The 25,219-nt window shown below is 40.1% G+C and overlaps 1 protein-coding gene across 1 annotated transcript in view; it reads left to right on the forward strand.

Moving 5' to 3' along the window:
- The window catches only part of DNAH6 (dynein axonemal heavy chain 6), a 207,358-nt gene that overhangs the window by 72,721 nt on the left and 109,418 nt on the right, over positions 1-25,219 (forward strand). Inside the window, 14 exon segments of the mRNA XM_034659452.1 lie at positions 1,179-1,298; positions 3,709-3,889; positions 5,689-5,785; positions 8,223-8,442; positions 9,874-10,038; positions 10,123-10,236; positions 12,011-12,136; positions 12,219-12,374; positions 12,869-13,030; positions 16,197-16,334; positions 18,869-19,036; positions 19,921-20,069; positions 21,674-21,781; positions 24,317-24,872. Of these exon segments, the coding sequence (XP_034515343.1) occupies positions 1,179-1,298; positions 3,709-3,889; positions 5,689-5,785; positions 8,223-8,442; positions 9,874-10,038; positions 10,123-10,236; positions 12,011-12,136; positions 12,219-12,374; positions 12,869-13,030; positions 16,197-16,334; positions 18,869-19,036; positions 19,921-20,069; positions 21,674-21,781; positions 24,317-24,872 (2,460 nt within the window).

The raw sequence follows: 25,219 nt of genomic DNA on the forward strand, positions 1-25,219 counted from the left end.
GAATTATAATCTTGTAGTTAGCCGTTGAAGAGTTTAGAAAAGCAAGAGATAATTTATGGCTGAAGTGATCACAGAATCCTTCCTAGACCAGCCAAGACATGCTGGACCTTAAAGAAATAATGGAATTTGACAGACATAGATGAGAATGAAGGGCATTTTAAACCATTTAAATGAGGCAAAAAAACACGAACAAGCATTTCAGGTTTATAGCACACTAAGAAGCTAAGTTCACTTGAATTTTTTGAGATTAGGAGTAGATAGCCATACTCTATGAACAATAAAAGAAAATAAATCTAATCCGTGTGTTTGGAATATTCTTAGTGATTTAAAATTCAAAGGCATATTTATTTAGCAAAAGGATCTGTGTCTTATGGCCTAAATTAAAAAGCAAAGCCCTAGCCCATTTGGGTGTACCCACACCAGAACTAAGGATGACATGGCTTTCCCAGGTGTAGGTTGGAAGAGCAAGACCAGATGTCACTCTGGGCAGTAGACGAGAGAGCAAACCCAAGATGGAAGTCAGATAGTATGGGGCCAAGTGATGCTAGGTGATGGGGCTTCTGCTCTCAAGAAACTTACCGTTTAAATAGAGCTATTAAAATCCTTAAGATTAACAGACACATTTTTTAGAATGCACTTGTTCTGTAAGGGTTGCTGTAGCGTAAGGGGGGAAAAGTAGGGGAAGGAGGTAGAGGGAAAACTGTTTATAGTCGTTCTAAGCTTGATATGAATGAGTTCAATTTCCCTCTTCCTCAAGATAATGAGATAAAGTGATGTTTCATTGGATAGAGAAGATACAGAATTTTGCAAGTTTTGAGTACTTTGAGAAATAAAGCCTTAGATGACCAAATGTTATGAAGAAGGTACCAGATACCTAAAAGTAGGGGGAAAGAGAAGAGTATTGAACCAAACAAAAAACATGTACCATTAATAATTACAGAAATAGCCAAGATTTGGCAATCAAAAGTCTCTTGGTGATATTTGAGAGAATGTCAGAGTGGGTTGTAAGCCATCGAAGTGGATGAGGCAGGGAAGTGGATGAGTAGGAAATAGTAGGTGGGATTAAGCTATTTATTCAAAAGTTGGCTTTTAAGTGGACTCTTGGAATTAAACATCTGTAGTTATCTTTGAGAGCACAAACTCATGATGCTGCATGTTTTCTTCTTCTTTCTTTAAAGGTCCTTCTTGATGACAGCACCATCAACATTGCAACCATTGCCTCATCACGTTATGTTGGTCCATTAAAAATGCGAGTGGATGACTGGCAGAAACAACTTGCCTTATTTAATCAAACACTGGTGAGTGAGGGCAATTTCAATTAATGCACTCAGAGAACTGGAGAGCTATGGTACTTTAGAAATAATTTCTTCAATCATTTAAATATGATGTAGTTTAGAGAAAAGATTTTTTGACATTTTATTATATTCAGAATGTAAGGAAAATGCAAATATACTAAGTTCTTCTTTATATGATTATGCCATCTCTCTTGTTTTAGTTATTATTCCCATGAAACAAAATACCACAAACTTGGTGGTATGAAACGGTCTATATTTATTATCCCACAGTTTCTGTGGGTCTGGAGTTCAGGTATGGCTTAACTGAGTCTCCTACTTAGGGTCTCACAAAGGTTCAATCAAGATGTGGGCCAGGACTTGGTTCTCATCAGAGGTTCAACTCAAGGAGGATCCGCTTCCAAAGTCAGGTTGTTGGCAGAAATCATTTCCTCACAACTCTGGGACTAAGGGCTTCAGTTTCTCACTGGCTATCAGGTGGAGGTCATCTTCAGCTCCTATATGTGTCCCACATTTTTTGTTTATTTATAAATCTATGGTTTTGTTGAGACAAAACTGACAGTGTGGTACGAAGTTTACATTTAAACAAAGTTTTCACAGAAATCTAACACATGCCTGAAAAGATTTTTAATGGAGTTCTAGATGCAGGCCTAGATGATGTGAAGTATTGATGGGTATCATGATTCAAGATAGCATCTTGGGTATTCATTAATTCTTAAGATTAAAAAAAAATTCTTTTTGTTCTATGTTTTAAAGTGATCACTGCCCCATTATGAAAGCTTAATCTTCTCCTGAGATGAGGGCTTTTGAAATCATTCAACTCTTGAAATGATTCAATGAACTTGTGTTGTCAATGACTGAATCCTGCCACCAGTGGTTTCAGAATTCAAAGTTCAAAAAACAGAGAAGCTCCAAGAGTTTTTTACCCTAAGAATATGAGCTCTTGTCTTAAGCTACTCTCATTCCCCCCATACCACATTCTTCCCCTCCCTAAGTACCTCAGCCAGTTATAACTTCATAATTGGAAAAGAAAGGGTCTTCTTGTCAATTAGAAGAATTAGCACCTCTAAGAACAACCTGCCTATGCATACACTCCAGTGAAAGACTTTCTCTGCTCAACCAGTTTCCATCCCAAATGGCAGGCAGCTTTGGTAACTTACTAACTGGCTTAAACCTTTGCTGGCAATAGCATTAAGCCTAGGCAGGGAGCACCTTGGCTTCTGAGTTTCAGGCATTCACAGCTTTTAGACAGCCTCTCACCTCGTATTTACTGGAAAAACACACACACTTAAACTCTCCTTGATATCCTTCCTTGTGGTACACCTTTCTTTTTTATTTTATTCTACCTCAGATTATCCCATGATAGAACAAAGAATCCACTTACACTGATCTTACTTTGTCCCCATCCAATCTCTTTCTTAGACTTCAGATTTTTAGCTTGATTTAATTATGTTTAGGTTTCTAAATATTCTAATATGGAAAGTTATCTGTGAAATAATAAAGGCACTAAGTAGGAAAAGATCATTTGTTCCAACTTTGTTTCATAGAGATCATTTTCAGGAATCCACCCTCTTTGATGAGCCCCTTATAACCTGACCCCTGTTCGGCCTCCTCTCCTGATGGCTGAGCCTTATGAAGGGAGGGATTACAGAGCAAAGTGATGTTTTCATAGAGGGCCCTTAAAAAAAAAAGTATCAAGTAGTGTGGACTCTCCAAAGAATTAACTGTCTGGAAAGTAAGAGACCTGAGATAAATCAGGGAATGGTTGTGACACTAGGCCTCAGGCATAACCCCCAAATCCAGAGTGAGAAGTGAGAAACTTTCACAGATGTTGGGCTGACACGTGCAATGGCAGGACGCAGAGAGGACGGTGAGAACTATGCATTTCTGGGTTCTCTGAGAGGCAGTGGGTGATTTTCTTCTTCCTCCAGTCCTCTGTACTTGCCTCATGTTCTGTCACAAGCAGTTTTACCTTTTTAACTGAAGAAAATGAATCATATTTCCTTTTTAAAAAGAGAGAGAAGAATATAGATATAATTGAGGGGGAAAAAAACCCAACCTTTTTTTTTTTTTTTGGACAACCCTTTCTGTATTTGGAAATAGTCACTAAACACTTCCCAACCCTTCAGAGTCCTTTAAGTATTTTTCCTCCCCCTTAGACTGTCTCCGCTGGGCATTTTCTTCCTCTTTCTCTGGGTCCATTCTAGTTATCACACGGTAGACTCCTGGTAGAACATGGATTGAAATTAGGCTGCATTGAGCCTTGGACCTTGTAAAGAGGTTTCATCTCAAAGAACCTGTGAGAAGACCCCTAAAATGAAAAAGATACAGTGAATCCCCACGTAATTATTTTTTAATATAACTGTGTTTTCGATTTGGAATGAAAAATTTGATAATCCCCATATTTTTCTCCTAGGAAGAGTGGCTGAACTGCCAGAGAAACTGGCTCTACCTGGAAAGTATTTTTAATGCTCCAGATATTCAGAGGCAATTGCCCGCCGAGGCCAAGATGTTCCTGCAAGTGGATAAGTCATGGAAAGAAATCATGAGGAAGGTGAACCGGTTGCCTAACGCTCTTCGAGCAGCTACTCAACCAGGTATAAAACCACATTTTAAAAACAAACAGAAACACTTTACAACCATCTCACATGTTTAGCACCTATAAAATTCTGGTGTTATGGGGTACACTCAATCCTTGATTCCTGTCAGTACTGATGACCAGGAATATTTGTAGCACATCTGACAGTCTTGCTGAACAATGTGAATTAAGCACCGTTGTTGTTGTTGTTATTACTTATTATCGTTGTTGTTATTACCTGTCAGCTTAGTTCATAGTTTTGGCACCCAAGAATACGATCCTTTCTGCTGCTTGTATAATTTGGGGATGCTGCCACAGAGTATCAGTGAGGCTTGCGTGTCATAATTTGACTACAAGATAGAGATTCACATTCAGTTGACCCATTCTGCCAAAGCTCTCACAGACTTATAACCATAAAAATTTCCACATCTTATTTTTTATTAATTAATTAAAAACATTTAAAATTGTTACCATAAACTATAATTCTAATCTCAAGGTTGAAATGTGTTTTAATAAGTTCTGTTTCTAAGGATATGGAATCAAAGCTTTGGTGCGTGCACATACATGGTTATTGAACTTTATCAAAGCCTCGGCAAGCCTGCTTGTTGTTCTGCAACATGTGACCTTTTCTGTTGAATAGCTCCAGACAGCTTCCCTGTCAAGCAGAGGCAGCCTGCTGAGCTATGCCCTTTGCCCAAAGGCTCTTACATAAAAACAGAAACAGAAACAAAAAACTATATGGTGTGATGGAATTGAAAACTTTTAAACTTTGGGGCTCTAAAGGTCACCTGCATTCTTTGGCTCCCAGCCACCTTCCGGTCAGCAGTTGAATCACTCCAGCTTCTGCTTCTGTCCTAACATCTCCTTCTCTGCCTCTGGGCCTCCTGCCTCCCTCCTAGAAGGACCCCTGTGATTACAATGGGCCTACTAGATGATCCAAGATAATCTCCCCATCCCATGATCGTTGGTCCCATCTCCCAGCTTCCTTTTTCCATATGCAGTAACGTATTCTCAGGTTCTGGGGAATAGGACACAGATATCTCTGAGCACCATTCTGCCTACCACATGTATATTCAAACCTTTTGCTGCAAAAATATTAATGTGTGTGATTACAGTGTTTCCACTGTCTCTACTGGACTTGTTACATAACAACTTCTGAAATTAAAAAATATATATATGATTCCAGAATACGTCTGGTCCTAGGGATTTCAGATAAAGAAGGGTGGACCCATCTATGTCATTTTGGTGACGATAAAGCTATGAAGGAAAATTCAGCAGCATAAGGGGCTAGAGAACAGCTGGGGGCTGCCGTGTGTGTGTTTGTGTGTGTGTGCATGCGCGTGCGTGTGTCTGTGTATGTGATGGAGGGCTCTTTTTATAGAGTGAAAGCAGAAAGCAGCAGGAAAGAGGGAAGAGACACATGTGCAAATCTGAGGGAGGGTATGAAAGGCAGAGAGAAGAATAAAGGTGAAGACCCGAGGTGAGAATTTACTTAGCACACACAATGGTTTGTGCTTGGGTTTGGCTTTGGTTCATGTACTCCCAGCCCCCCAAAAGTGGGGGATGCCAGCTAAAAATTGTTTCAGGTTGAATGCTTGTTCATCTGTGGTAAATATTAAAATTAATATTAGATAATGTTATTTAAAGTAAGAGTTAACATTGTTAGCAACCTCCCCCAATTTAAATTTTTGACCACTTTTTATCAAATAAAACCAAGGCTTTAAAGAATGTTAATACATATTTTACTTCCACTTAAAATGGTATTTTCTATTTATTTTAACACAATTTTACCAGTACCTTTTTTCCCCCAATAAACAGGACTTCTGGAGACTTTTCAAAATAATAATGCATTACTCGACCAAATTCAAAAGTGTCTAGAGGCATATTTAGAGTCAAAAAGAGTTATCTTTCCAAGGTAAGTTTATGAAGCAACCTATGGTATTTTTAGTAGTGAAGACTATCCATTAATATAAGCAGATATACTTCAAAACAAACCATGACCTTAAAACGTCAGGGAGCCAGAATGAGAAATAAAAAATATATGATAATTAGCTGACCAATCCAGCTGGTATCTTGACTGGGGAGCGTAAGGCTCAAGGATAAAGGCACAGTATTTGGTGAAGGATTAAGTGGGTAAGTACCGGAGGTGCTAGAGGTATTCTGGGGCTCAGCATTGTTTCATTGTTGGGTGTGCATGTGTGTGTGTCCATAGACGTGCACATGAAAAGTCAGAACACCCTGTGTTGTCTGAGCAGGTTTCTTTGGATTAATTGGTGACCTAAGAGTGTCACTGGAGAAGTTGTCCAAGAGATCATTTCACAAACTCCGAATGAAATTCTTTACTCCTCTCTTTATTCTAAAAACATATCAAATGTTATGCACAGTGCTAAAGATACAAAGAAGAAATGGCTGGATTTCTGCCCTAATGGGGCCCATGGTTAACAGGTGAATAGTCATGTAAATAAACCATTATAATATAGTTTTTTAACACCAGGATAAACTACTTGATGGTAGCCAAAGCCCCCAACTTCAGTCATTAGGACACACTGCACTATAACACAGAGGACATTGGCAGAATGGTTCATCTTCCCTGGTATTTTCTCGTTAGTTGTTAAGGAAATAGCCATTAAGATCTGTCCTAGGATAAGCACTGTGGCAGCCAGGGGTAGGTGCTTATCTGGGTTACTTGACTGAGAGGGGTTGTTGCTGGGGACCAGGACAGTGTAGTGTGCACGAGAAATCCAAGATCCAGAAGATTTGGTTGGTTTTAATAGAAGTGGTCAGGCTTTAAAGAATACACACAAATCTTACTAAAACATCATTCAGGCAACATGGAGAAAGATGAAAGATTTTGAGGTTTGAAATGTGCCTTTTGTCTGTTTCACTCTTAAATCAGTGGTTCCCAGCTTGAGTCTCCCAAAGCCAGAGAAAATCTATATACTACTTTTGATACTTAAAGAAAACTGGAAACAAATTTACCTAGGATAATATTGACCACTGAAAAGCTTCTGCTTTTATTTGTTCTTTTGCTTAGAACTGCATGAACTGGTTCTGCTATACGTGTTATGTCAGGAGGCCCTATGTGGTGTTGATTTCACCCTGCAGGCCTTCATGAAGACATACCGTGAGCTGCAGACCAAGTTAGTTCCTGGGGACACAAGACGAATACAGTACTATTCCTGCTCTCACAGGGCTCATGGTCCAATCTTTATAGTTATGTGTTTCATTAGTTTAAAAAGAGGCATGGGCATAAGTTAATTATTATTGGATGGTAAAGAAGCAGGACTGATAGAGTCCAACCAAAAGCATCTTTACTTCTAACTAATAACTGCCTTTGCATTCCCTGCTGGGGGCTGGCTTCTTTTTGCCCCTGGACAAAATCTTGAGCAGATGTCATGAATTGTCTGGTCTTTCTCAAATAATACAAACAAACAAACAAACAAACAAAAACCTCTTGTCACCTCAACCCAATAAATGATCTTAATAATCAAACTCTGATCTTCTCTCAGAGTGAAAACTTCCCCTTCCCTGCCCAAGCCTGCTGCATGTCTGAATGATTCAGTGATGATGAGGATATGTGATGATCAATCCTCCCCTCTCCCTCTGATGTTTCTGAGGTCTCCAGATTTAGGGCAAGAAGAGACGCAAGGCAGCAGAGCAGCCTGACTGGGCTGGTGCATATCTGACCCTCCTCACTGATGTTGGGCCTGCCATGGGCTCTTTACCGTTCATTCCCTCCAAAACCAAGGGATCTGTCATAGGCAGCTTCCTTCAGTCCAGAAGTGAAGTGTCTTCTCTGGCCGGGCCCTTATCCCTCTCCCTCATCCCCAGGCATCCAGGTATGCCCCTTCTCCAGTTCTTTTCCTGTGGTGTCTTCATGCCTCCAAATGGCTTTGGTGGGCAAGATTTAAGAAAATCCCATGGAGGATCACACATGTGGATATTCACAGAACCAAAGAAAGCTCCTCTAACCACCCATCCATCTACCCAACACATTAGGTATTGAAAGCAGGTGTAAGGTACTAAGGCTAGATTCTAGGGAAAACAAATAATGTATCTTCACTCTAGAACAAATCAGTGTCATAGCAAGAGCTAACATTTTTTTATAATTTTTTGAAAAATATCTCTCTTTTATGCATCAGGCACTAATTCTAATGTCTGAGATGCATCCACACTAGTCTCCGTAACAATCGTAGAGACACGTGGTCTCCCCGGAAACCCAGGACCAGTAGGTTGGAAGTTCAGGAAATCAGTGACTGGGAAAGAGATATGGCTAAGGGATTTATCTTTCATGTCTACGTAAGGCTTTCCTTCACTTTCAAGTTACATTCTAAGTATTTTCTTTAATTCAGATTTTACTTCTTGTCAAATGATGAACTTCTGGAGATTCTGGCCCAGACACGAAATCCCCAAGCTGTGCAGCCACACTTACGGAAATGCTTTGACGCCATCTCAAAGCTTGAATTTGCTCTCATGCCTCCTACTGAAGGGAAAATTCCTGGTGTGGAAGGAGAGCCAGAAAAGATTTACACTAATGATATTTTAGCAATGCTGTCACCAGAAGGAGAACGGGTGAGGTGCTTTTTGTTTATGATTCTTTATGGAAAAGCTTTGCTGCCCTTCCAGGGGGAGGGTAGAAGTTTCCTCTTTGTCACTCTACACGCTCATCAGGTGCTAGCGCATCGTACTCCGAGGGCTCAGCGTTTCAAAGATAACAAAGATGAAATTCTTGCCCGCAAAGAGCTCTAGTGGAGATATAGTCTAACAGATGATTGAGGAGTACCACCATAAGTGCAATGACAGAGGTGTGTGCTTTGTTCTTGGGAACAGAGTGGCAATAACTGGAGCCCAGCCTTACTCAACTCTCCATGAGAGGCAGACGAGTGAACTGGTTAAGAGCCCCAGATCTACTGCCCAGCCACCTGGATTCAAGTCCTATTCTTTAACCTCATCTATAAAATGAGGAATAGCAATAGTTCCTGATTAACGAGATGCTGAGGATTTTCAAATAGTATTTGAAGTGTGTGTGTGTGTGTGTGTGTGTGTGAGAGAGAGAGAGAGAGAGAGATTTACATATAATTTACATATAATTATATGTAAATGACTTAGAACTGTATCCAGGGGGTGCTGTGAAAGTGTTAGTTGGTGTATCCAGGATAGTGTATCCAGGACACTGAACAATGCTTGGCATACAGAAAATACCAACGGAGTGAATGCATTAGCAAACTGTGGAGAACCACAGGACTTCACAGAGAGAAATCCCTCTCTCTCTCTCTCTCTCTCTCACACACACACACACACACACACACACACACACACACAGGCAGCCCAAGAAGATGGAGCGGAGACATGGGAGGGAGAGCATTCCATACAGAGGAAATATGTGGGGAAATGCCAAGGATTTCAGTCTAGTTAGAGCAGGAGATATATCCACGGGAGTAGCAGGAACCTATAAACATTTTACTTGTCCTGAATTGACCTTCTTGTAAAAGAATTTGCTCATCCCTAGTGGAGAAGAAGAGAGAGGGGAGGACCGCGGCTAGGATCCAGGGAAAACATGAAAGTTAAAGGGAAGGTAGAAGAACTAAGAGATCCAGACAAGCAGGGCAGTCAGGTCATTGGTAGTCCAAGAAATAAATATGTGCAGGACTGAAAAGTATCAATTGGACTTGACGACTAAAAGAACATTGGTAACCTTGATGACCTTAACAGGTTTAGAGGAATAGTTGGGGCCAAAAATCAAATGACAGTAAGTAGGAAAAAGAAGTGAAGGAATTCATGAAGTCACATATACTCCTTTTTTCAGGGATTTGGCTCTAAAGGGAAGCAGTTAAAAAAAAAAAAAGAGGAAGTAAAGAGGGATGTAGAGTGGGATATCAATAGAAGGTTCTAGTATTTGTGGTTAAGCTTCAGTGTGTCAGGGTTCTGTTATAGAAGTACAGAGGATGTATGGCTGGCAAGTGCCACACTGAACATGTTATCATTGCTCCAATTGTCCTCTAGGTTAGCTTGGGAAAAGGCCTGAAAGCCAGGGGCAATGTGGAGGAATGGCTTGGTAAAGTGGAGGAAGCGATGTTCACATCTCTGCGTCGCCTGTGCAAAGCTGCCATCGCTGACTATCAGGGGAAACCAAGGACAGACTGGGTGATTGCTGGCCACCCTTCTCAAGTAACTTACATTCCTTCAATTTCCACCTCTGAGTCCATTTCTGGTGAGATGCATCACATACTTAAGGACAATGTTTCCATGCAGGTGATCCTGACCATTTCTCAAATCATGTGGTGCCGTGATTTAACTGAGTGTCTGGAAAAAGAAGATGGTAATCACGTAGAGGCCCTGGAAGAGTTTGAGAAAGTAAACTTCGAGGTAAGTTGTTTAACAGGGTGACATTGAACACAATGCTGTGCAGGATGGTCTCAGTAGGTTTTTTTCACGTATTTCACGTATTTCACGTATTTCAGAAATTTTAATGCTCCAGCCTAAGTTACAAAGCTTTGGGGTTCTTATGAAAACCATTTATGTTCAGGTTTTCTTAGGAACACTACCTTCATATTTGTATAATATTTATAAGAATACTTATAAAAATAGGAGGAAAAGACCATTTAAAGAGGAAAATCTCCAGATTATAATGGTTTGCAACATTTAAGGAGACTTTGTATTTAGTAGGTCTTGGATATCTCTCACAGAAGCTTATTCAATCCAGGAAAACCCCAGGATTTGTGCCATTTCTATTCTTAGGCTCAAGATGTGCTTTTCTACTATTCTAGAGAATCCTCAGGCAACCAGCAATAAAACAATAAATAACTAAATCCAAAATATACCATTCTACAAGAATTTTTAAGCTATAGTTCGGGAACGCCATTTTACAGCTATGCCTAATCTTTAACTCCAAATTTAATTCTACTTCCAAGCAAGTTTGCATTTTTTAAAAATTACCTTTGAAACAGAAAATTGGAGAAACAACTTTCTTGAGATGAGAGAACACTATCTCTTGAGGACCTCATAGAATTTCATGTCACAGGGGCACCTGGGTGGCTCAGTCAGTTAAGTGGCTGCCTTTGGCTCAGGCCATGATCTCAGGGTCCTGGGATAGAGCCTCTCATTGGGCTCCCTGCTCAGTGGGGAACCTGCTTATCCCTCTCCCTCTGCCCCCAACTCGTGCTCACGCTCTCTCTCTCTCAAATAACTAAATAAAATCTTAAAAAAAAAAAAAAAGGAAAGGAAAAAGAAAAAAGAATTTCATGTCACAGAGCCCCAGAGAAGAGAAAACACTCCGTGTGGAAAGTTCCCTTGACCTCTGTGTACAGGTGGTCCCTGATCAAGGTCAGCACAAGGGAAAATTCAGCATAGCAGTTCAAGGCCTTCAGAGGCACTGCTCTCCTTTGAAGAAGATTGAATCTTGGGGTGCCTAGGTGGCTCAGTTTGTTAAGCTTCCGACTCTTGGTTTTGGCCCAGGTCATGGTCTCAGGGTTGTGAGACCAGGCTCAGTGCTCAGCATGTAGTATGCTTGGGATTCTTTCCCCCTCTCTTCCCCCTCCCTTCTGCTCCTCCCCCTGCCCTCCCCACACACATGTGCTCTCTCTCTCTCTTTCTCTCAAATAGATTTTTAAAAATTTTTAAAAAATAAGATTGAACCATTTAGGTGAATATTGGCAGTACGATCTGCCAAAAAATGCTCTCATTCAATCAATTATTGGCTTATTTAAAACGCTCAGGTTTTCTGATTATCAAAGGAAAAACTACCCCTGAAAATGAGGAGTACTTTCGTAATCATATTTAATTTTTAGGGAGAACAGTCTTCTCTAGAGACATCGTCACATGGTAGTTAAGAGCATGGGCAGATGTCTATTCAAGTCTCATTTTTGCCACCTCATAACTGTGTGACTGCCATCAAGTTACTTACTTTCTCTGACCCTTAGTTTTCCCTAATGTAAAATGAGGGTAAAGATAGTATGTACTTCATATCATCTAGGAATTAAGTAAGTTAAATTGTTGTCCTGTTTGATCACAGAATTATAGATTCTTAAAATCAGTTTTGGCAAATGTCCACTCCAAATTTAATAGAAAAAAATGGTTTAAAAAAAAATATGTAAGTTGATTTTTGAAAATTCATTATGACAACTTTTCTTTTGATTTATAGAGATTAAATGCCCTGGCAGTGATAGTTCGAGGCAGTCTTCCAAAATTACACAGAAACATCATAACTGCCTTGATTACTATTGATGTACATGCAAGAGACATAGTCACTGAACTTGTTCAAGCCAAGGTAACTTTTATTTAAGTAAAATCATATATTTCTTCCTGAAATTAGTACATCTAATATATGTATATTGTTATCACTTACATAGGTAGAGGAAGTCGATTCCTTTGACTGGCAGAGACAACTGCGCTATTATTGGGATGTGGATCTGGACAATTGTGTGGCTAGGATGGCACTGTCTCAGTACACTTACGGCTACGAGTATTTGGGCGCCTGCCCAAGATTAGTTATTACTCCTCTCACGGTAAGTTACTGATGACTCAGGTCGTGATACAAATGCCTTCTTAAATAGTCTTGAAAAGAGGCGCCTGGATGACCCAGGCGGTTAAGAGTCTGCCTTCAGCTCAGATCATGATCCTGGGGTCCTGGCATCCAGCCACATATCGGGCTTTCTGCTCAGCAGGGGTCTGCTTCTCCCTCTCCCTCTGCCCCTGCTTGTGTTCTCTCTTGCTTGTCCACTGTCTCTCTCAAATTAATGAATAAAATCTTTTTTAAAAAATAGTCTTGAAAATTTCCATCCAACCTTAACTTTTCAAAGGATTTGCCACGAATACAATACATCTTTGTGAAGCAGAGATGTGCATCATTGATCATGTGCCTAGAACTTTGAGTATATCTCAATTGCTGTAAAACCTTTCATAGAAAATAATGACCCTCCTCCTGTGGAAAGGAAGGGACTTATAAATTTGTGGCTTGAGTTAGTTCCCTTCCATAATGACAGTTTCTGCATTTTTTCAGGATCGCTGCTACCTTTGCCTCATGGGGGCTTTGCAGCTCGACCTGGGAGGTGCGCCGGCTGGTCCAGCTGGCACTGGGAAAACAGAGACAACCAAAGACCTAGCTAAAGCTCTTGCCATCCAGTGTGTGGTCTTCAACTGCTCCGATGGTTTGGACTACAAGGTACAGTGCCAGCGTCTGAACACTACCATTAAGTGCTTTATGGGCTTTCTCACTTGTACCATGTCATGACAAAAAAAGGAGAAAAGGGGTGATGGCAAACAAGTGGAAACTAATAGGACAAGGGATGGTCAAAGTGGGATAAACAGAGCAAGGGAGAAGAGTCAACACAAGGTGGGCTGAGTGGTCCAGGTAGGAATCAAGATCACTGAGGAATCTACTAAATGGTGGCAAAATTAAAGATCTTTTCATGTCACTAAGTAGAAAAAAGTGAGATGAGATATAAGATATAATAGCAGGGAAATCTAGGAACAAGGAATAAGCTTACAGGAAGAGATGAGCAATTCAGAGAGTTGTGTATTGAAAATGAAATATGTAGGAGGTGAGAATTCATGGTAAGATTTTGCAATACAATAGTTCTCAAAGTTTTTGGTCACAGGACCCCTATGCCTTATTCCCCTTCCAGGTTTTCACAACACAAAGTAGCATATTAAACACTTTATGAAGTCCCGTGGTTAGGAAATCTGTTTAGCTTTATTTAATTCAGCAAATATGGAATATATTTCACCATGGGTGCCTTTTGGCCACTAACACACAGAGCTGATAGTCTCATTTTTCTGAAAGTTACATGAATGCCCGTACAATGTCTAAATTTAGAATATAATCATTGAAATTGTCCAAATAAACTGTAATTCATTCAGTTTTACAGAGTAAATCATGCTTATTTTTCAGAAGAATTTTCAGAAATTAGTGTTTTATAGGACATGTTCTTTAAAAACCCTGTTCCCTTTTTAAAATTTAGGGGGAAAAAGATGTTGCCGGGAATGTCTTTTTACTAATAAACAAAAAACAGCAGAAGTACAACACAGGCAGAAAGTTGTTTCACAGAAGCAGAGCAAGAGAGGAATGACAGACTAGAAAATCTTGGGAGAGGGTAATCAGGAAAGGGGACCCTCTCCCTCAGAGCAGGGTGCAGAGACGGTTTCTGGTACACACAGGAAAGAGTCTGGGAAACTGCTGTCAGCAATCTCGGGGACAATTCGTACACCCTAACATCTCACCTTTTTGGGGATCTGCTCCCACTACGATGAAGTGACCTCATTATCAGCAGAGATACATCAAGTTTTACGATAGTGATGATTTTTTTTTTTTTGGCCATAATAATTTTGGTGGTTTTCGCTCTTCTCAACTCAAAATTTGAATTTATAAACTGGAATCCACCTTTTAATGTTTAGGCAGTCATTGCTTAGGCTCAGTCATTCATGGGAGCTGTGTACCCCCAAAGGCACGAGTGTGTGCTGTGCGACACTTAAAGCCACAGGATGCATACACATGATTCATTTATCTTAGACTCTAGAGCAGAAGTCAGCAAACTTCTGGAAAAGGCCAAGTGGTAAATATTTTAGGCTTGCAACTTGTTATTCTTTCTGCTGTTGTAGCATGAAAGCAGCCACGTACAGTATGTTAATGTAATATATCATGAACGTGCATGGCTGTGTTCCACTAAAATTCCATCCACAAAACAGGTGTCAGGCCAGCTATAGCTGTAGTCTGTAGTTTGGAGATCCCTGAAGTACGAATTATATTCAATGATAAGAAATTTAAGTATTTATTTATTCTTATTTATACTCTACCTTGTTCCATAAGGATTTATTACACTAACCTTTTAAAATTAAAGAGACATCGGGGCACCTGGGTGACAGTCGGTTAAGCATTGGACTCATGGTTTCGGCTCAGGTCATGATCTCAGAGTCATGAGATTGAGCCCCACATCAGGCTCTGCACTTAGCATGAAGTCATCTTGGGATTCTCTCTCCTTCTCCTTCTGCCCCTCCTGCTCGTGCCCTCTCTCTTTCTCTAAAATAAATAAATACATCTTAAAAGAATAATTAAATTAAAGGCATATCTACACGTGGAAAAATTCAAACTGTATAGAAGGATCCAAAGTTAAAAATAACAGATTTTCTCCCTAGTCACATTACCAAGTTCCACTCTCCAGAGACCAGGTTTCTGATTGTATTTGTTTGTTTTTACTTCTTGTGGTGATTGCTATTATTTCTAAAAACTTGTATCTATTATGGTATTTGTATGTATTAATTTTGGACATTATCTGCCAACTTACGAAATCAAGATTTTATTAGATATAACTTTCTAACTTTCTGTTCCAACTTCACTTTCTGATTTTCATTAGTTTATATAATTTTGTCTTACCATGTCAAGGTTTATGAAGTTGCACTATTCTAGAACTATAATTATGCCTTCTTTGCTTTATCTGGGGTTGAATATAAAAATGTAAACCCATTATATAGCACTTAAAATATCAAGGATGATTCATAATGGAATTTAATGGAATAATCAGGCTCATAGAGAAGGATCAATACATACATCATGAACACTGCCATTCAAAGGAACACATTCCAAGGCAAATACCAAATGTGGGATTTAAGAAATCAAACAAATCAGCAAAGGGAAAAAAGAGAGAAAGGCAAACCAAGCAACAGACTCTTAACTCAAGAGAACAAACTGATGGTCACCAGAGGGGACATGGGTGGGGGGATGGATGAAATAAGTGATGGGGATTAAAGAGGCACTCGTCGTGATGCAAAGAGTGATATATGGAAGTCTTGAATCACTCTATTGTACGCCTGAAACTAATATTACACTGTTAACTAACTGGAATTTAAATAAAAACTTAAAAAAAAAACATTAAAGGAACACATTCCAAGCATCAGGATTAATGGGTGGTTTTTCAATTTCTTTTCAGCTTTCTTCTTCTGAAAGCAGTGTTTTTCCAGCTTTACTGTGCTTGTGAATCACCTGAAGATTTCATTATAGTACATACTCTGATTCTAGAGATCTAGGGGAAGGCCTGAAATTTTACATTTCTAAAATCCCCTGGGTGATGTCAACTCTTACTGGTTCACTTTGAGAAGCTAAGTTCTAGAGCAGTGGTTCTCAAAGTGTTAACTCTGGACCAGCAGCATTATCACCTGGCAACTTGTGAGAAATGCAGATTATCAGACCCCACAGCAGACCTACAGAGGAAGGAACTCTGGACCTCTTATATAAAGGCACCAACTTCTAACATAGCCCAGTATTCACATAAAACTAGGCATAAACATAGCGTAAACATAAAACACAAATTTGAATGGCATTGTTTTGATTTCAGATGATGGGGCGCTTCTTCAGCGGTCTGGCTCAGTCAGGGGCCTGGTGCTGCTTTGATGAATTTAATCGAATCGACATAGAAGTTTTGTCGGTCATCGCACAGCAACTCATTACCATTAGGAATGCCAAAGCTGCCAAGGTAAGGTGTGGGGCAACTGTCCATGGAGGTAGCGTGTCTTAAGTCTGTAACTAACTAACAGCATGTTGCATTTTAGGAAAAACAATGCTAACTTTAACCTGTCTACCCATGTTTGCAACGTAATTGGTGAGTACTACAGCAATAAGTCGTAGTTGAGTGAATTAATTCCTCATCCAGGCAACACACAAATAACTCTATGTCAGACACTGTGTGGGGACCTGGGGACACAGAGGTGGTGAGACTCAGTCCCTGCCCTCAAGGAGCTCTGTTCTTCCCACCCCCAACACAACACATGCACACACACATGCGCACACATGTCCACCCACAGCCCATCCCTGCCCCGTCCATCTCCTGTTTTCCTCTTCACCTTTCTTGTTCTTGCCTTTGACATTTACTTCTCTGTTAGGTTTCTTCCCTGCACCTCTCTGGACTCCACTGCCTTTATCATGGCTCCCAGGATCAGCCTAGTGCTGGCAGAAAAATGAGAGAGGAGCCCTACAGAACCCAAGGGGACCTTGGCTCTCAGCCTACACAAACCGAAACAGGCTTGCCAAGTTGTTTAACATTTAAATACTCGCTGCCCTGAGTCCCTAGAGGGTCCCTAACCACTACCTTGTCCCCTTCCTAAAGAGCACTTTGCTAAATCTAGCCACTAGGGTTCATCCTGGTGTAGCCAGGGGGCTCTGGACCCAGCTGTAGCTCTAGGGACAGAGGCCATTCTCATTGGAAGGCGCCCTCCTGAAGAGTTGTTAAATGCTTTGATTATCACCTCTGCAAAAAAGCAAATTACAGAACAAGTAAAAAGAAAGCAGAACTTGGACTTTAATGAGTCACTAAATTATACAAGGCATTGTACATTTATTTCATTTTCACACCAAACCTACATGAAGTGAAGGTATTTTCCCAAGGTTACAGATGAAAAGGATTCAAAGAAATTAAAAAATATTTCTGGGGACACCACAAACCAAGATATACACCTAAATCTATGTGATGCTGAAGTCTGAGCTCCTTCAACTCTACACTCTCTTGCCTCCCACATTCTCAGAGGAGGCCTGTCTTAAATGCAGGGACCTCCAGATACAGCATAACTGGTAAGTCACTATCACCTTGCTGAGCATTTAGCTGAGAGTAGAGCATAGGGAATAAGAGAGAAGGACCAATGAGAATGGAGGCAGGATAGAAGCATTGCCAACTGGAGGGCAACAACATGAAGTAAAAGGATGGGAGGAAGACATCTGAGGTTGCTGGAGTGGAATCGATCCCCTGGAGTAGATGAGGAATAGCACAGACAGCCATTTAGTGGCCACATTTTCTGCCCAATTTCTTTCCATTGTACTGCCCGGCATTTTCTCCTCCAGGTTATGACATATCTCCTAGTCTTCCCCTGTATTCTTCATGTCTGTTTATAGTGCCTTCCTCCCCTGGCCCAGCTAGAAACCTGGAATTCATCTTGGATTTTCCCCCCATTACTATCAACCCCAGAATATAAGCCATCACCAAGTCCACTTAATTTTATCTGCTAGATGCTTCTTATCCCTAATGGTAACTCCATAATTCCAGATCTTGTCATTTGTTCAATAACAATTCCTTATTGATCCCCCTGTCTATAGTTTGTCCAGCCTCTCCACTGCTGCCGTTGATCCTATCACTCTGCCCAAAATTCTTCTCTGCTTCCCCCCACCCACAGGACAAAATCTAAATTCCTTAGCCCAGCATGCAAGACTCCTGAAGCTCAGGCTTCAGCCTAGCTACACTTCCCTCTTGGAACTTTACCCTCTAGCAAAGTGAATTTCTGGTCATTTCCTGGACATGCACTTCTCCCTTTGACCAGATGACTCCCCCTGCTTATCCACATGAAATGCCCTTCTTCATTCTTCAGGGCCAAGCAGGCTTCCCTGCTCCTCCCGTGGGTTTTGCACACACCTCCAGGGGAACATCTGTTGTACTGCTCAGCCACAGGTTCCATATCTGACTCCACACTGTAGGCCTGGGAGCTTCTCGGGGGCCCCCAAGGGAGTCTCCCTCAGCTCTCCAGCTGCATACCCAACCCTACGCCTCATCTGCAACTGGTGCTCAACAGGTGTTCGCCCTTGAGTGAAAGTGAAGGGTAGTGCCAACAGTCAGAGTGGGGCCTCCAACATCCAAGGACCCAGATCCCATTAGAATTTCTTAGGGAATACCAGGAAGTAGGGATGGGGAAGGTTTCAGGGCCATTAAATCTACTTTGAATTGAGGAATCTCAGCAAAAGAGGTTGAGGCCTAAAATATTACAGGTCTGGGCCAGAAAGCAAGAGACAATTTGGGTAAAGCAGGGCCAGAGAAGCAAAAAGCCGGACATACTGAGCCCAGAAGAGATTGGGAGTGGGTAGTACAGAATCAGGAATGAAACATTCCCTGTTGTCCAACAGCAGGATTCACTGGGCTGGTAGTCTTTGCTTGAATACACAAGTTTTGTACTCAAGTGGTGTTTATGTGAAAGAATTTCTAAATGTCTAAAGAAGTGTTAACCTATATTTTCTCTTTCCTTTAAACAGCTGTCTAGATTCATGTTTGAGGGGCGGGAAATAAAGTTGGTCATGACTTGCGCAGCCTTTATCACTATGAATCCTGGATACGCAGGCAGAACCGAATTGCCAGATAATTTGAAGGCCCTATTTAGACCCTTTGCAATGATGGTTCCAAATTATGCTTTGATTGCAGAGGTGAGCTTTTCACTATAAAACAGAAAAAATTTAAGCATGTTTTATTTACCATTTGATTCTATTAAGGTAGAAAATTTCCTTTATGATTGCACCCTGACAAAAGTTACACATTATTGTTTGCCCTTCAGTGTAGATATGATTATTATCACCTAGAATGTTTTGGTATGTATGCACGTGTGTGTAACTGCTATATCCCCAATGCCCAGAAGGGTATCTGGAATATAGTAGGCCCCTAAAACTGGAATGAATCAATGAATTTAATTGTCTACATCATTTCAAATCCTGATTCTGAAGCCAACTGCAGTGATTTGAGTAGCTTATGGATTGAAGAAAGGGTCCACACTCACCTCCACTGTCATCATCTGATTTATTTAAGCAAGAATGCTGAAACTTGGCAGAAGCAAGGAGTCTCCTAGGGCAGAGGAAGGCTGCAAACCTGTGTAGCTTCCCTTGATACTCAGGGAGCCTTAAGGGCGCACCCAGCTATCACTGATTCTGTCCACAGGGGAGTGTTCCATCAGATGGTAGAAACTCAAGTCTTGCCTTTGTACACAGGCCTTACAACACCATCCAACCTCCATGATGTGAACATTTTCAAACGGGGGGCTCTACTGTTCCTTGAACCCATTGTTACCAAGGCCACATCTTCATCTACAGAAAGAAAGCAGAATCACTGCTCAAGCATCCCCGTGTAATATCCCACCTTCCACCTTCTTGTAACACAGAAAACCCTTTTCCTTTCAATCTTCATATTTCTTTGTTAAATGATATAGCAACTCAGAGAGGTATAATGCCTGACATAGATTTTGAAAACACTGGTAGTATGTTAATATATCGCTGTCCATATAGTATAAGAAGCATTGCATTGTACTTTTCCATTCTAGGTAATTCTATATTCTGAAGGATTTGAATCCAGTAAAATATTAGCGAGAAAAATGACCCAGATGTATAAGCTTTGCAGTGAACAGCTCTCTCAGCAAGACCACTATGACTTTGGCATGAGAGCTGTGAAGTCTGTACTGGTCATGGCTGGGTAAGAAACCAAAGGGGTCAAGAGTAAAATTCCAAACCATGTAAGCAAAGCATTAAATGGCTAATTCATAGACGGCTCTTAAAGCAACATAGAGAGTGACTCGTAAATTGTTAGCTGCCACCGTCATCATTTTACCTTGACACTCCCAGGCCACAGTCAAATGGGGCATCTCTCCTCATTGCACGGCAGTCCTTTTGGCCCCACACTGAACCTGAGTCTCTCAACTAGGCTTCGGTCAGCTTTCATTTCCCCTGAACTCATTGCATATGTTGGGTTTTTGTGTACAAAAGCCTTTACCACCACGAGATAGGATGACTAGACTTAAAAGGCACCATTTATTATGTGTATACAGTTAAGTCATACAGTCACCTGAGAAACCCAGAAGAGTTGAGAGAAACTTCAGTTTCCTCATTCCACCCTCAGTCCAGGCTTCTGCCCTCGGCTCGGCCTCTGCCTTTCCAGTATGGTCCAACACTGAGCTGCTTTGTAGTTTCTAGTAAAGCAGCCTTCTAGTTTTCTTCTTTTTAGGCCCCAACTTCTCCCTTTGTAGCCCCTTGAAACCCCTACCTCTGGAACCCTCACTTTATCCAGAGTCTCTGAGGGAATCTACCTTCTCTCCAGTCCTTCTTATAGGCCATGACTCACTGACTCGGGTTCCACACATCCAGGGCCCCTTCTGCCTGGCACCTATATCCCTGGGCTCTGCGCAAATCTTGCTGCCCTTCTGTGTTCTTTTGTTTTTTAATTTTTTAATTTTTTTTAAAGATTTTATTTATTCATTTGAGAGAGAGAGAGAGACAGCCAGCGAGAGAGGGAACACAAGCAGGGGGAGTGGGAGAGGAAGAAGCAGGCTCCTAGCGGAGGAGCCTGATGCGGGGCTCAATCCCAGAATGCCGGGATCACGCCCTGAGCCAAAGGCAGATGCTTAACGACTGAGCCACCCAGGCACCCCATCCTTCTGTGTTCTTTCTTTCAACCTCCCAGATACAGTATTTTTCCCCTTTATAGGATTGCCATGTAAATACCAGGGCTACTAAGGGGTTCAGATACACTTGCACTCCAGGAACACAACCACAGACCAGGGGGCGAGACAGACACAGGAACAGCCATCTAGGACATAGTGCACGGGAGCAACCATAATAGGGCCATGCCCAAAGTTTGCTGAAAAGGGCCATAGAGGAATTTTCTGGAGGAGAGAGTAACTGGGCTGGGTTTTGAAGGAGAAATAAGAGGTGTCAAAAGAGCAAAACAGGACTTTCTGGGCTGAGAGAAAAGAAAGTCACAGGGATGTGAGACATTATGGTGTATTCGGGAAACCGTAAATTCAGGTTAAATAAAGTACGGATTAATGCAGGGAGGTTGAAAAAATACCTTTGTCATTCTCCTCAAGGCCATGTACCCAGTGCCTGATCTGTCCTTGTGCTCTGATGGAGATGGACAGTGGGCATGCAAGGAAAAATGATCCTCTCCTTCTAGTATGAATCCACAGGGGGGTGCCTTCCACAGCTTTTTGCAAGTAGATTCCCTCACCTACAGGTTTGAAAAATCACACTCGGAAGTACTGGGTTCTTGCAGCATCATCTGAAGTATCCCTTTAAATTTAGGTCTTTAAAAAGGGAGAATCCAGACCTAAGTGAAGATGTGGTGTTGATAAGAGCTTTACGAGACTCCAACTTACCAAAATTCCTAACAGATGATGCTCTTCTGTTCAGGTAAGTTTCTAGACATTACAGAATAAGGCATAGCTGTTATGTAGAGGTAAAGAATAGTCTTCTCTTCAGTTATGTCTGTCTCTAACAAGGTAATAACACCCTCATCTTTTCTGGAGATATTATTACAGTTTAAAAAAATGCTGGCTTAAAATAAAGATCCTAATTTTAAGCATCAATCATTTCTTTTTTTCACAATATTGGTCACTAGGCTGTGTGTTATACAAATTAGTTATGCAAATTAGTTACAAGTTCCTGACCTAAGAGAAATTCCTGACCCCAAAAAATCTGACTTGGGGCTTAACATAAATGTGAGGACTTTATCTGTTTCTACTTTTACTATTAAATTTTATGTTTATCCAAGTCATACATGTTTGTAGTTGTAAAAAGTATCATAAATTAGTCTCATGAGAAACAGTAGCTCCATGCCCTTTACCAACTCCCACTTCCTAAACACAATCATTTTTCAATTCTTTTGTTTGTTTTGTTATTTCCCTCCATATTTTTTAGTACCATGTTTATGCCATTTCTTGACTTTTCAGTTTTAGGTATGCTCTATAGAGTTAGTAAATGGGAGTGAGGATATGCACATGCACCTCTTCCCCTCCAACCCCCCCCGCCCCCGCCGCAGTTACATTGCAATCTAACTGGAGCTAAATGTCCAGGGTTCCCATAATTTATTGCAGCTATATAAATAGTATCCACAGCTGAGCTACATTTCCTTTGTTTTATTTTCTTTTCCCCACATTTGTCAGTTATCTTAGTTTTTATTGTTTAATTCTGTACCTACTGTATGTGTAAATCTCCTTTAAAAAAAAAAAACAACCTTCGATTATATAAAACATTCTATCAAATTTGTCTCCTTGGAGCCGTCTGTCCTCCTGCTCTAATCTGGATTGCTTGCCCATTACCCTGGTGCACACTGATCATCCTGGGATGTCCATTTATGACTATGCTGGAGTTCCCTTTGCTCTTGTCCTCTGTCAGATCTTCTGATTTACACAACACACGTCTACTCCCTTTTGGCAGAACACAATGATGAAAATTCCTATACATTTATCTTTGCACACCCGTGATACTTCTATAAATGAGATTCTAGTAAATTTCCTATGTTTTATGGAGTATGGGTATTTTTAATTTAGATTGATTCTATTAAGATGTTGTCCAAAGATATTTGCATTTATATAAATGATTCTATGACAATACCTATTTCCTTTTACATGTTTTAGAGAGTGACCAAAAGTCATATGCTATTTTAATATGCATTTCTTTAATTCTTAGTGCCACTGAGCATTATTTCTTGTGTTCATTAGTCATTTATATTTATTATTTTTAGAGCATTTTCTGTTGTGCTCTTTTTCTTATTGACTTATAGGAAATCATAAACTTTATCTGGTATAAAAATTAGAAATACTTTTCTAAAGCCTTTTATCTCACACAAGTTTGTGGGTTTTTTGCTTGTTTATTTTTATTTTTTCATTTACCAACTTTTTAAATAACAGTTGTAGATTTCTTGTCTTCCTTAGAAAGACCTTCTTAGATGGGCTAGATGGGTGATGGGTATTAAAGAGGGCAGTTGTTTTGATGAGCATTGGGTGTTGTATGTAAGTGATGAATCACTGAATTCTACTCCAGAAACCAATATTGCCCTGTATGTTAACTAACTAAAATTTATATTTTTTTGAAGATTTTATTTATTTATTTGAGAGAGGGAGATAGCATGAACAGGGGAGGGGCAGAGGGAGAAGCAGACTCCCCACTGAGCAGGATGTCCTAATGTGGGGCTCAATCCTAGGACCCTGGGATCATGACCTGAGCTGAAGGCACATGCTTAACCAACTGAGCCACCCAGACACCCCTAATTTTTAAATAAATAAATTAAATAAAAAGAAAGATCTTCTTAACCACAGTGTTGCAAAATACATGTTATATTTTCATTTAGTATTTTTGTTGTCATTTTATACTGAAACCTTTATTATATAACAAATGTATTTGTGTATATGGTGTGAGGTGGGGATTTAGCTTCTTTTTTACCCATAGAAATATCCCATATTATCTGCTCCTCACAGAAACAGTTAATTTTTCCTTTATTCCCTTTTTTTAACCTACTATTAGTTTCTATTTCTATTTCCCTCTTATTTTTCTGAATATCTATACAGTAATAAGCATGCATAAATGCTTTAGGAAAAAGTTGAAATATAGGTATAATTTTAAAAATAAACTGATAAACTCATCACTTTCTGTATGTTTGATACTATGCCATGTACTGTGGACAATACAAAAACATAAGAGATAGTCCTTACCTCAAAAAGCTCCCAATATACTTAAGAACTGTCCAGGAAACAAAAAAAATCATACACAATATCAGAGAAATGTTAGATTCTGGTATAATACATAGGACAAACTAGTACTGTGCATGTTCAGAAGAAAAGATTAAGGGGAAAAATAAGACTCATTGTAATCAATGATTGTAATAAATTAATTGTAATAAATATTGGGAAATATCAATGACCAATGATTTTGTTTTTGTTTTTTCAGTGGAATCATATCTGATCTTTTTCCTGGAGTCCAAATTCCAGAACATGATTATGGTATATTGCAGTCAACAATTATAGATGTCATGAATAGACAGAATCTTCAGCCTGAGACATGTATGGTTAAAAAAGTGATACAGTTCTATGAAACTATGCTGGTAAGACATGGTGTGATGTTAGTCGGGCCAACAGGAGGTGGCAAGACCACAGTTTACCAAATACTAGCAGAAACTTTAGGGAATTTGCGAAAACTTGGTATAGACAATCCGTTTTACCAACCAGTTAAAACATACGTTCTTAATCCTAAATCAATTACAATGGGTGAATTATATGGCGAAGTTAATAACATAACCTTGGAGTGGAAAGATGGTTTGATGGCACTAAGTGTCCGAGCAGCTGTGAATGACACTTCAGAAGACCATAAATGGATCATCAGTGACGGGCCCGTGGATGCTCTTTGGATTGAAAATATGAATACGGTGTTGGATGATAACAAGATGCTTTGTCTGGCGAACAGTGAGAGGATCAAACTCACACCTCAAATCCACATGCTTTTTGAGGTAAATAGATATGCCTTACTGTGGAGTGAAATCGTTCATTAGATTGGCATGCCATCATCAGTTTTTTTTCTTGCTGATATATCATCTACTATCTGTAAGGCTTGTTGTTTTGTTTACATACTAAATTGTTGACACCCTTATCAAATTGTCCTTTTATAGTAGAGTGTACATCCTGAGAACCAAAGACTCTCAAATATTCCTGTTTCTGTAGGAACAGGAAATACAATACATTCTATCTTCCTCAGCACTTGTTTCCTTTCTTTTAGAGATAGTTAATAAATATATTGATGGTGTTACATGATTTGAAATGCTTTCTAAGTTAAAAAAACCAGTTATATTTACTATGA

This window comes from Ailuropoda melanoleuca, chromosome 4 (assembly GCF_002007445.2).
Source record: "Ailuropoda melanoleuca isolate Jingjing chromosome 4, ASM200744v2, whole genome shotgun sequence".
Taxonomy (NCBI): Eukaryota; Metazoa; Chordata; class Mammalia; order Carnivora; family Ursidae; genus Ailuropoda; species Ailuropoda melanoleuca.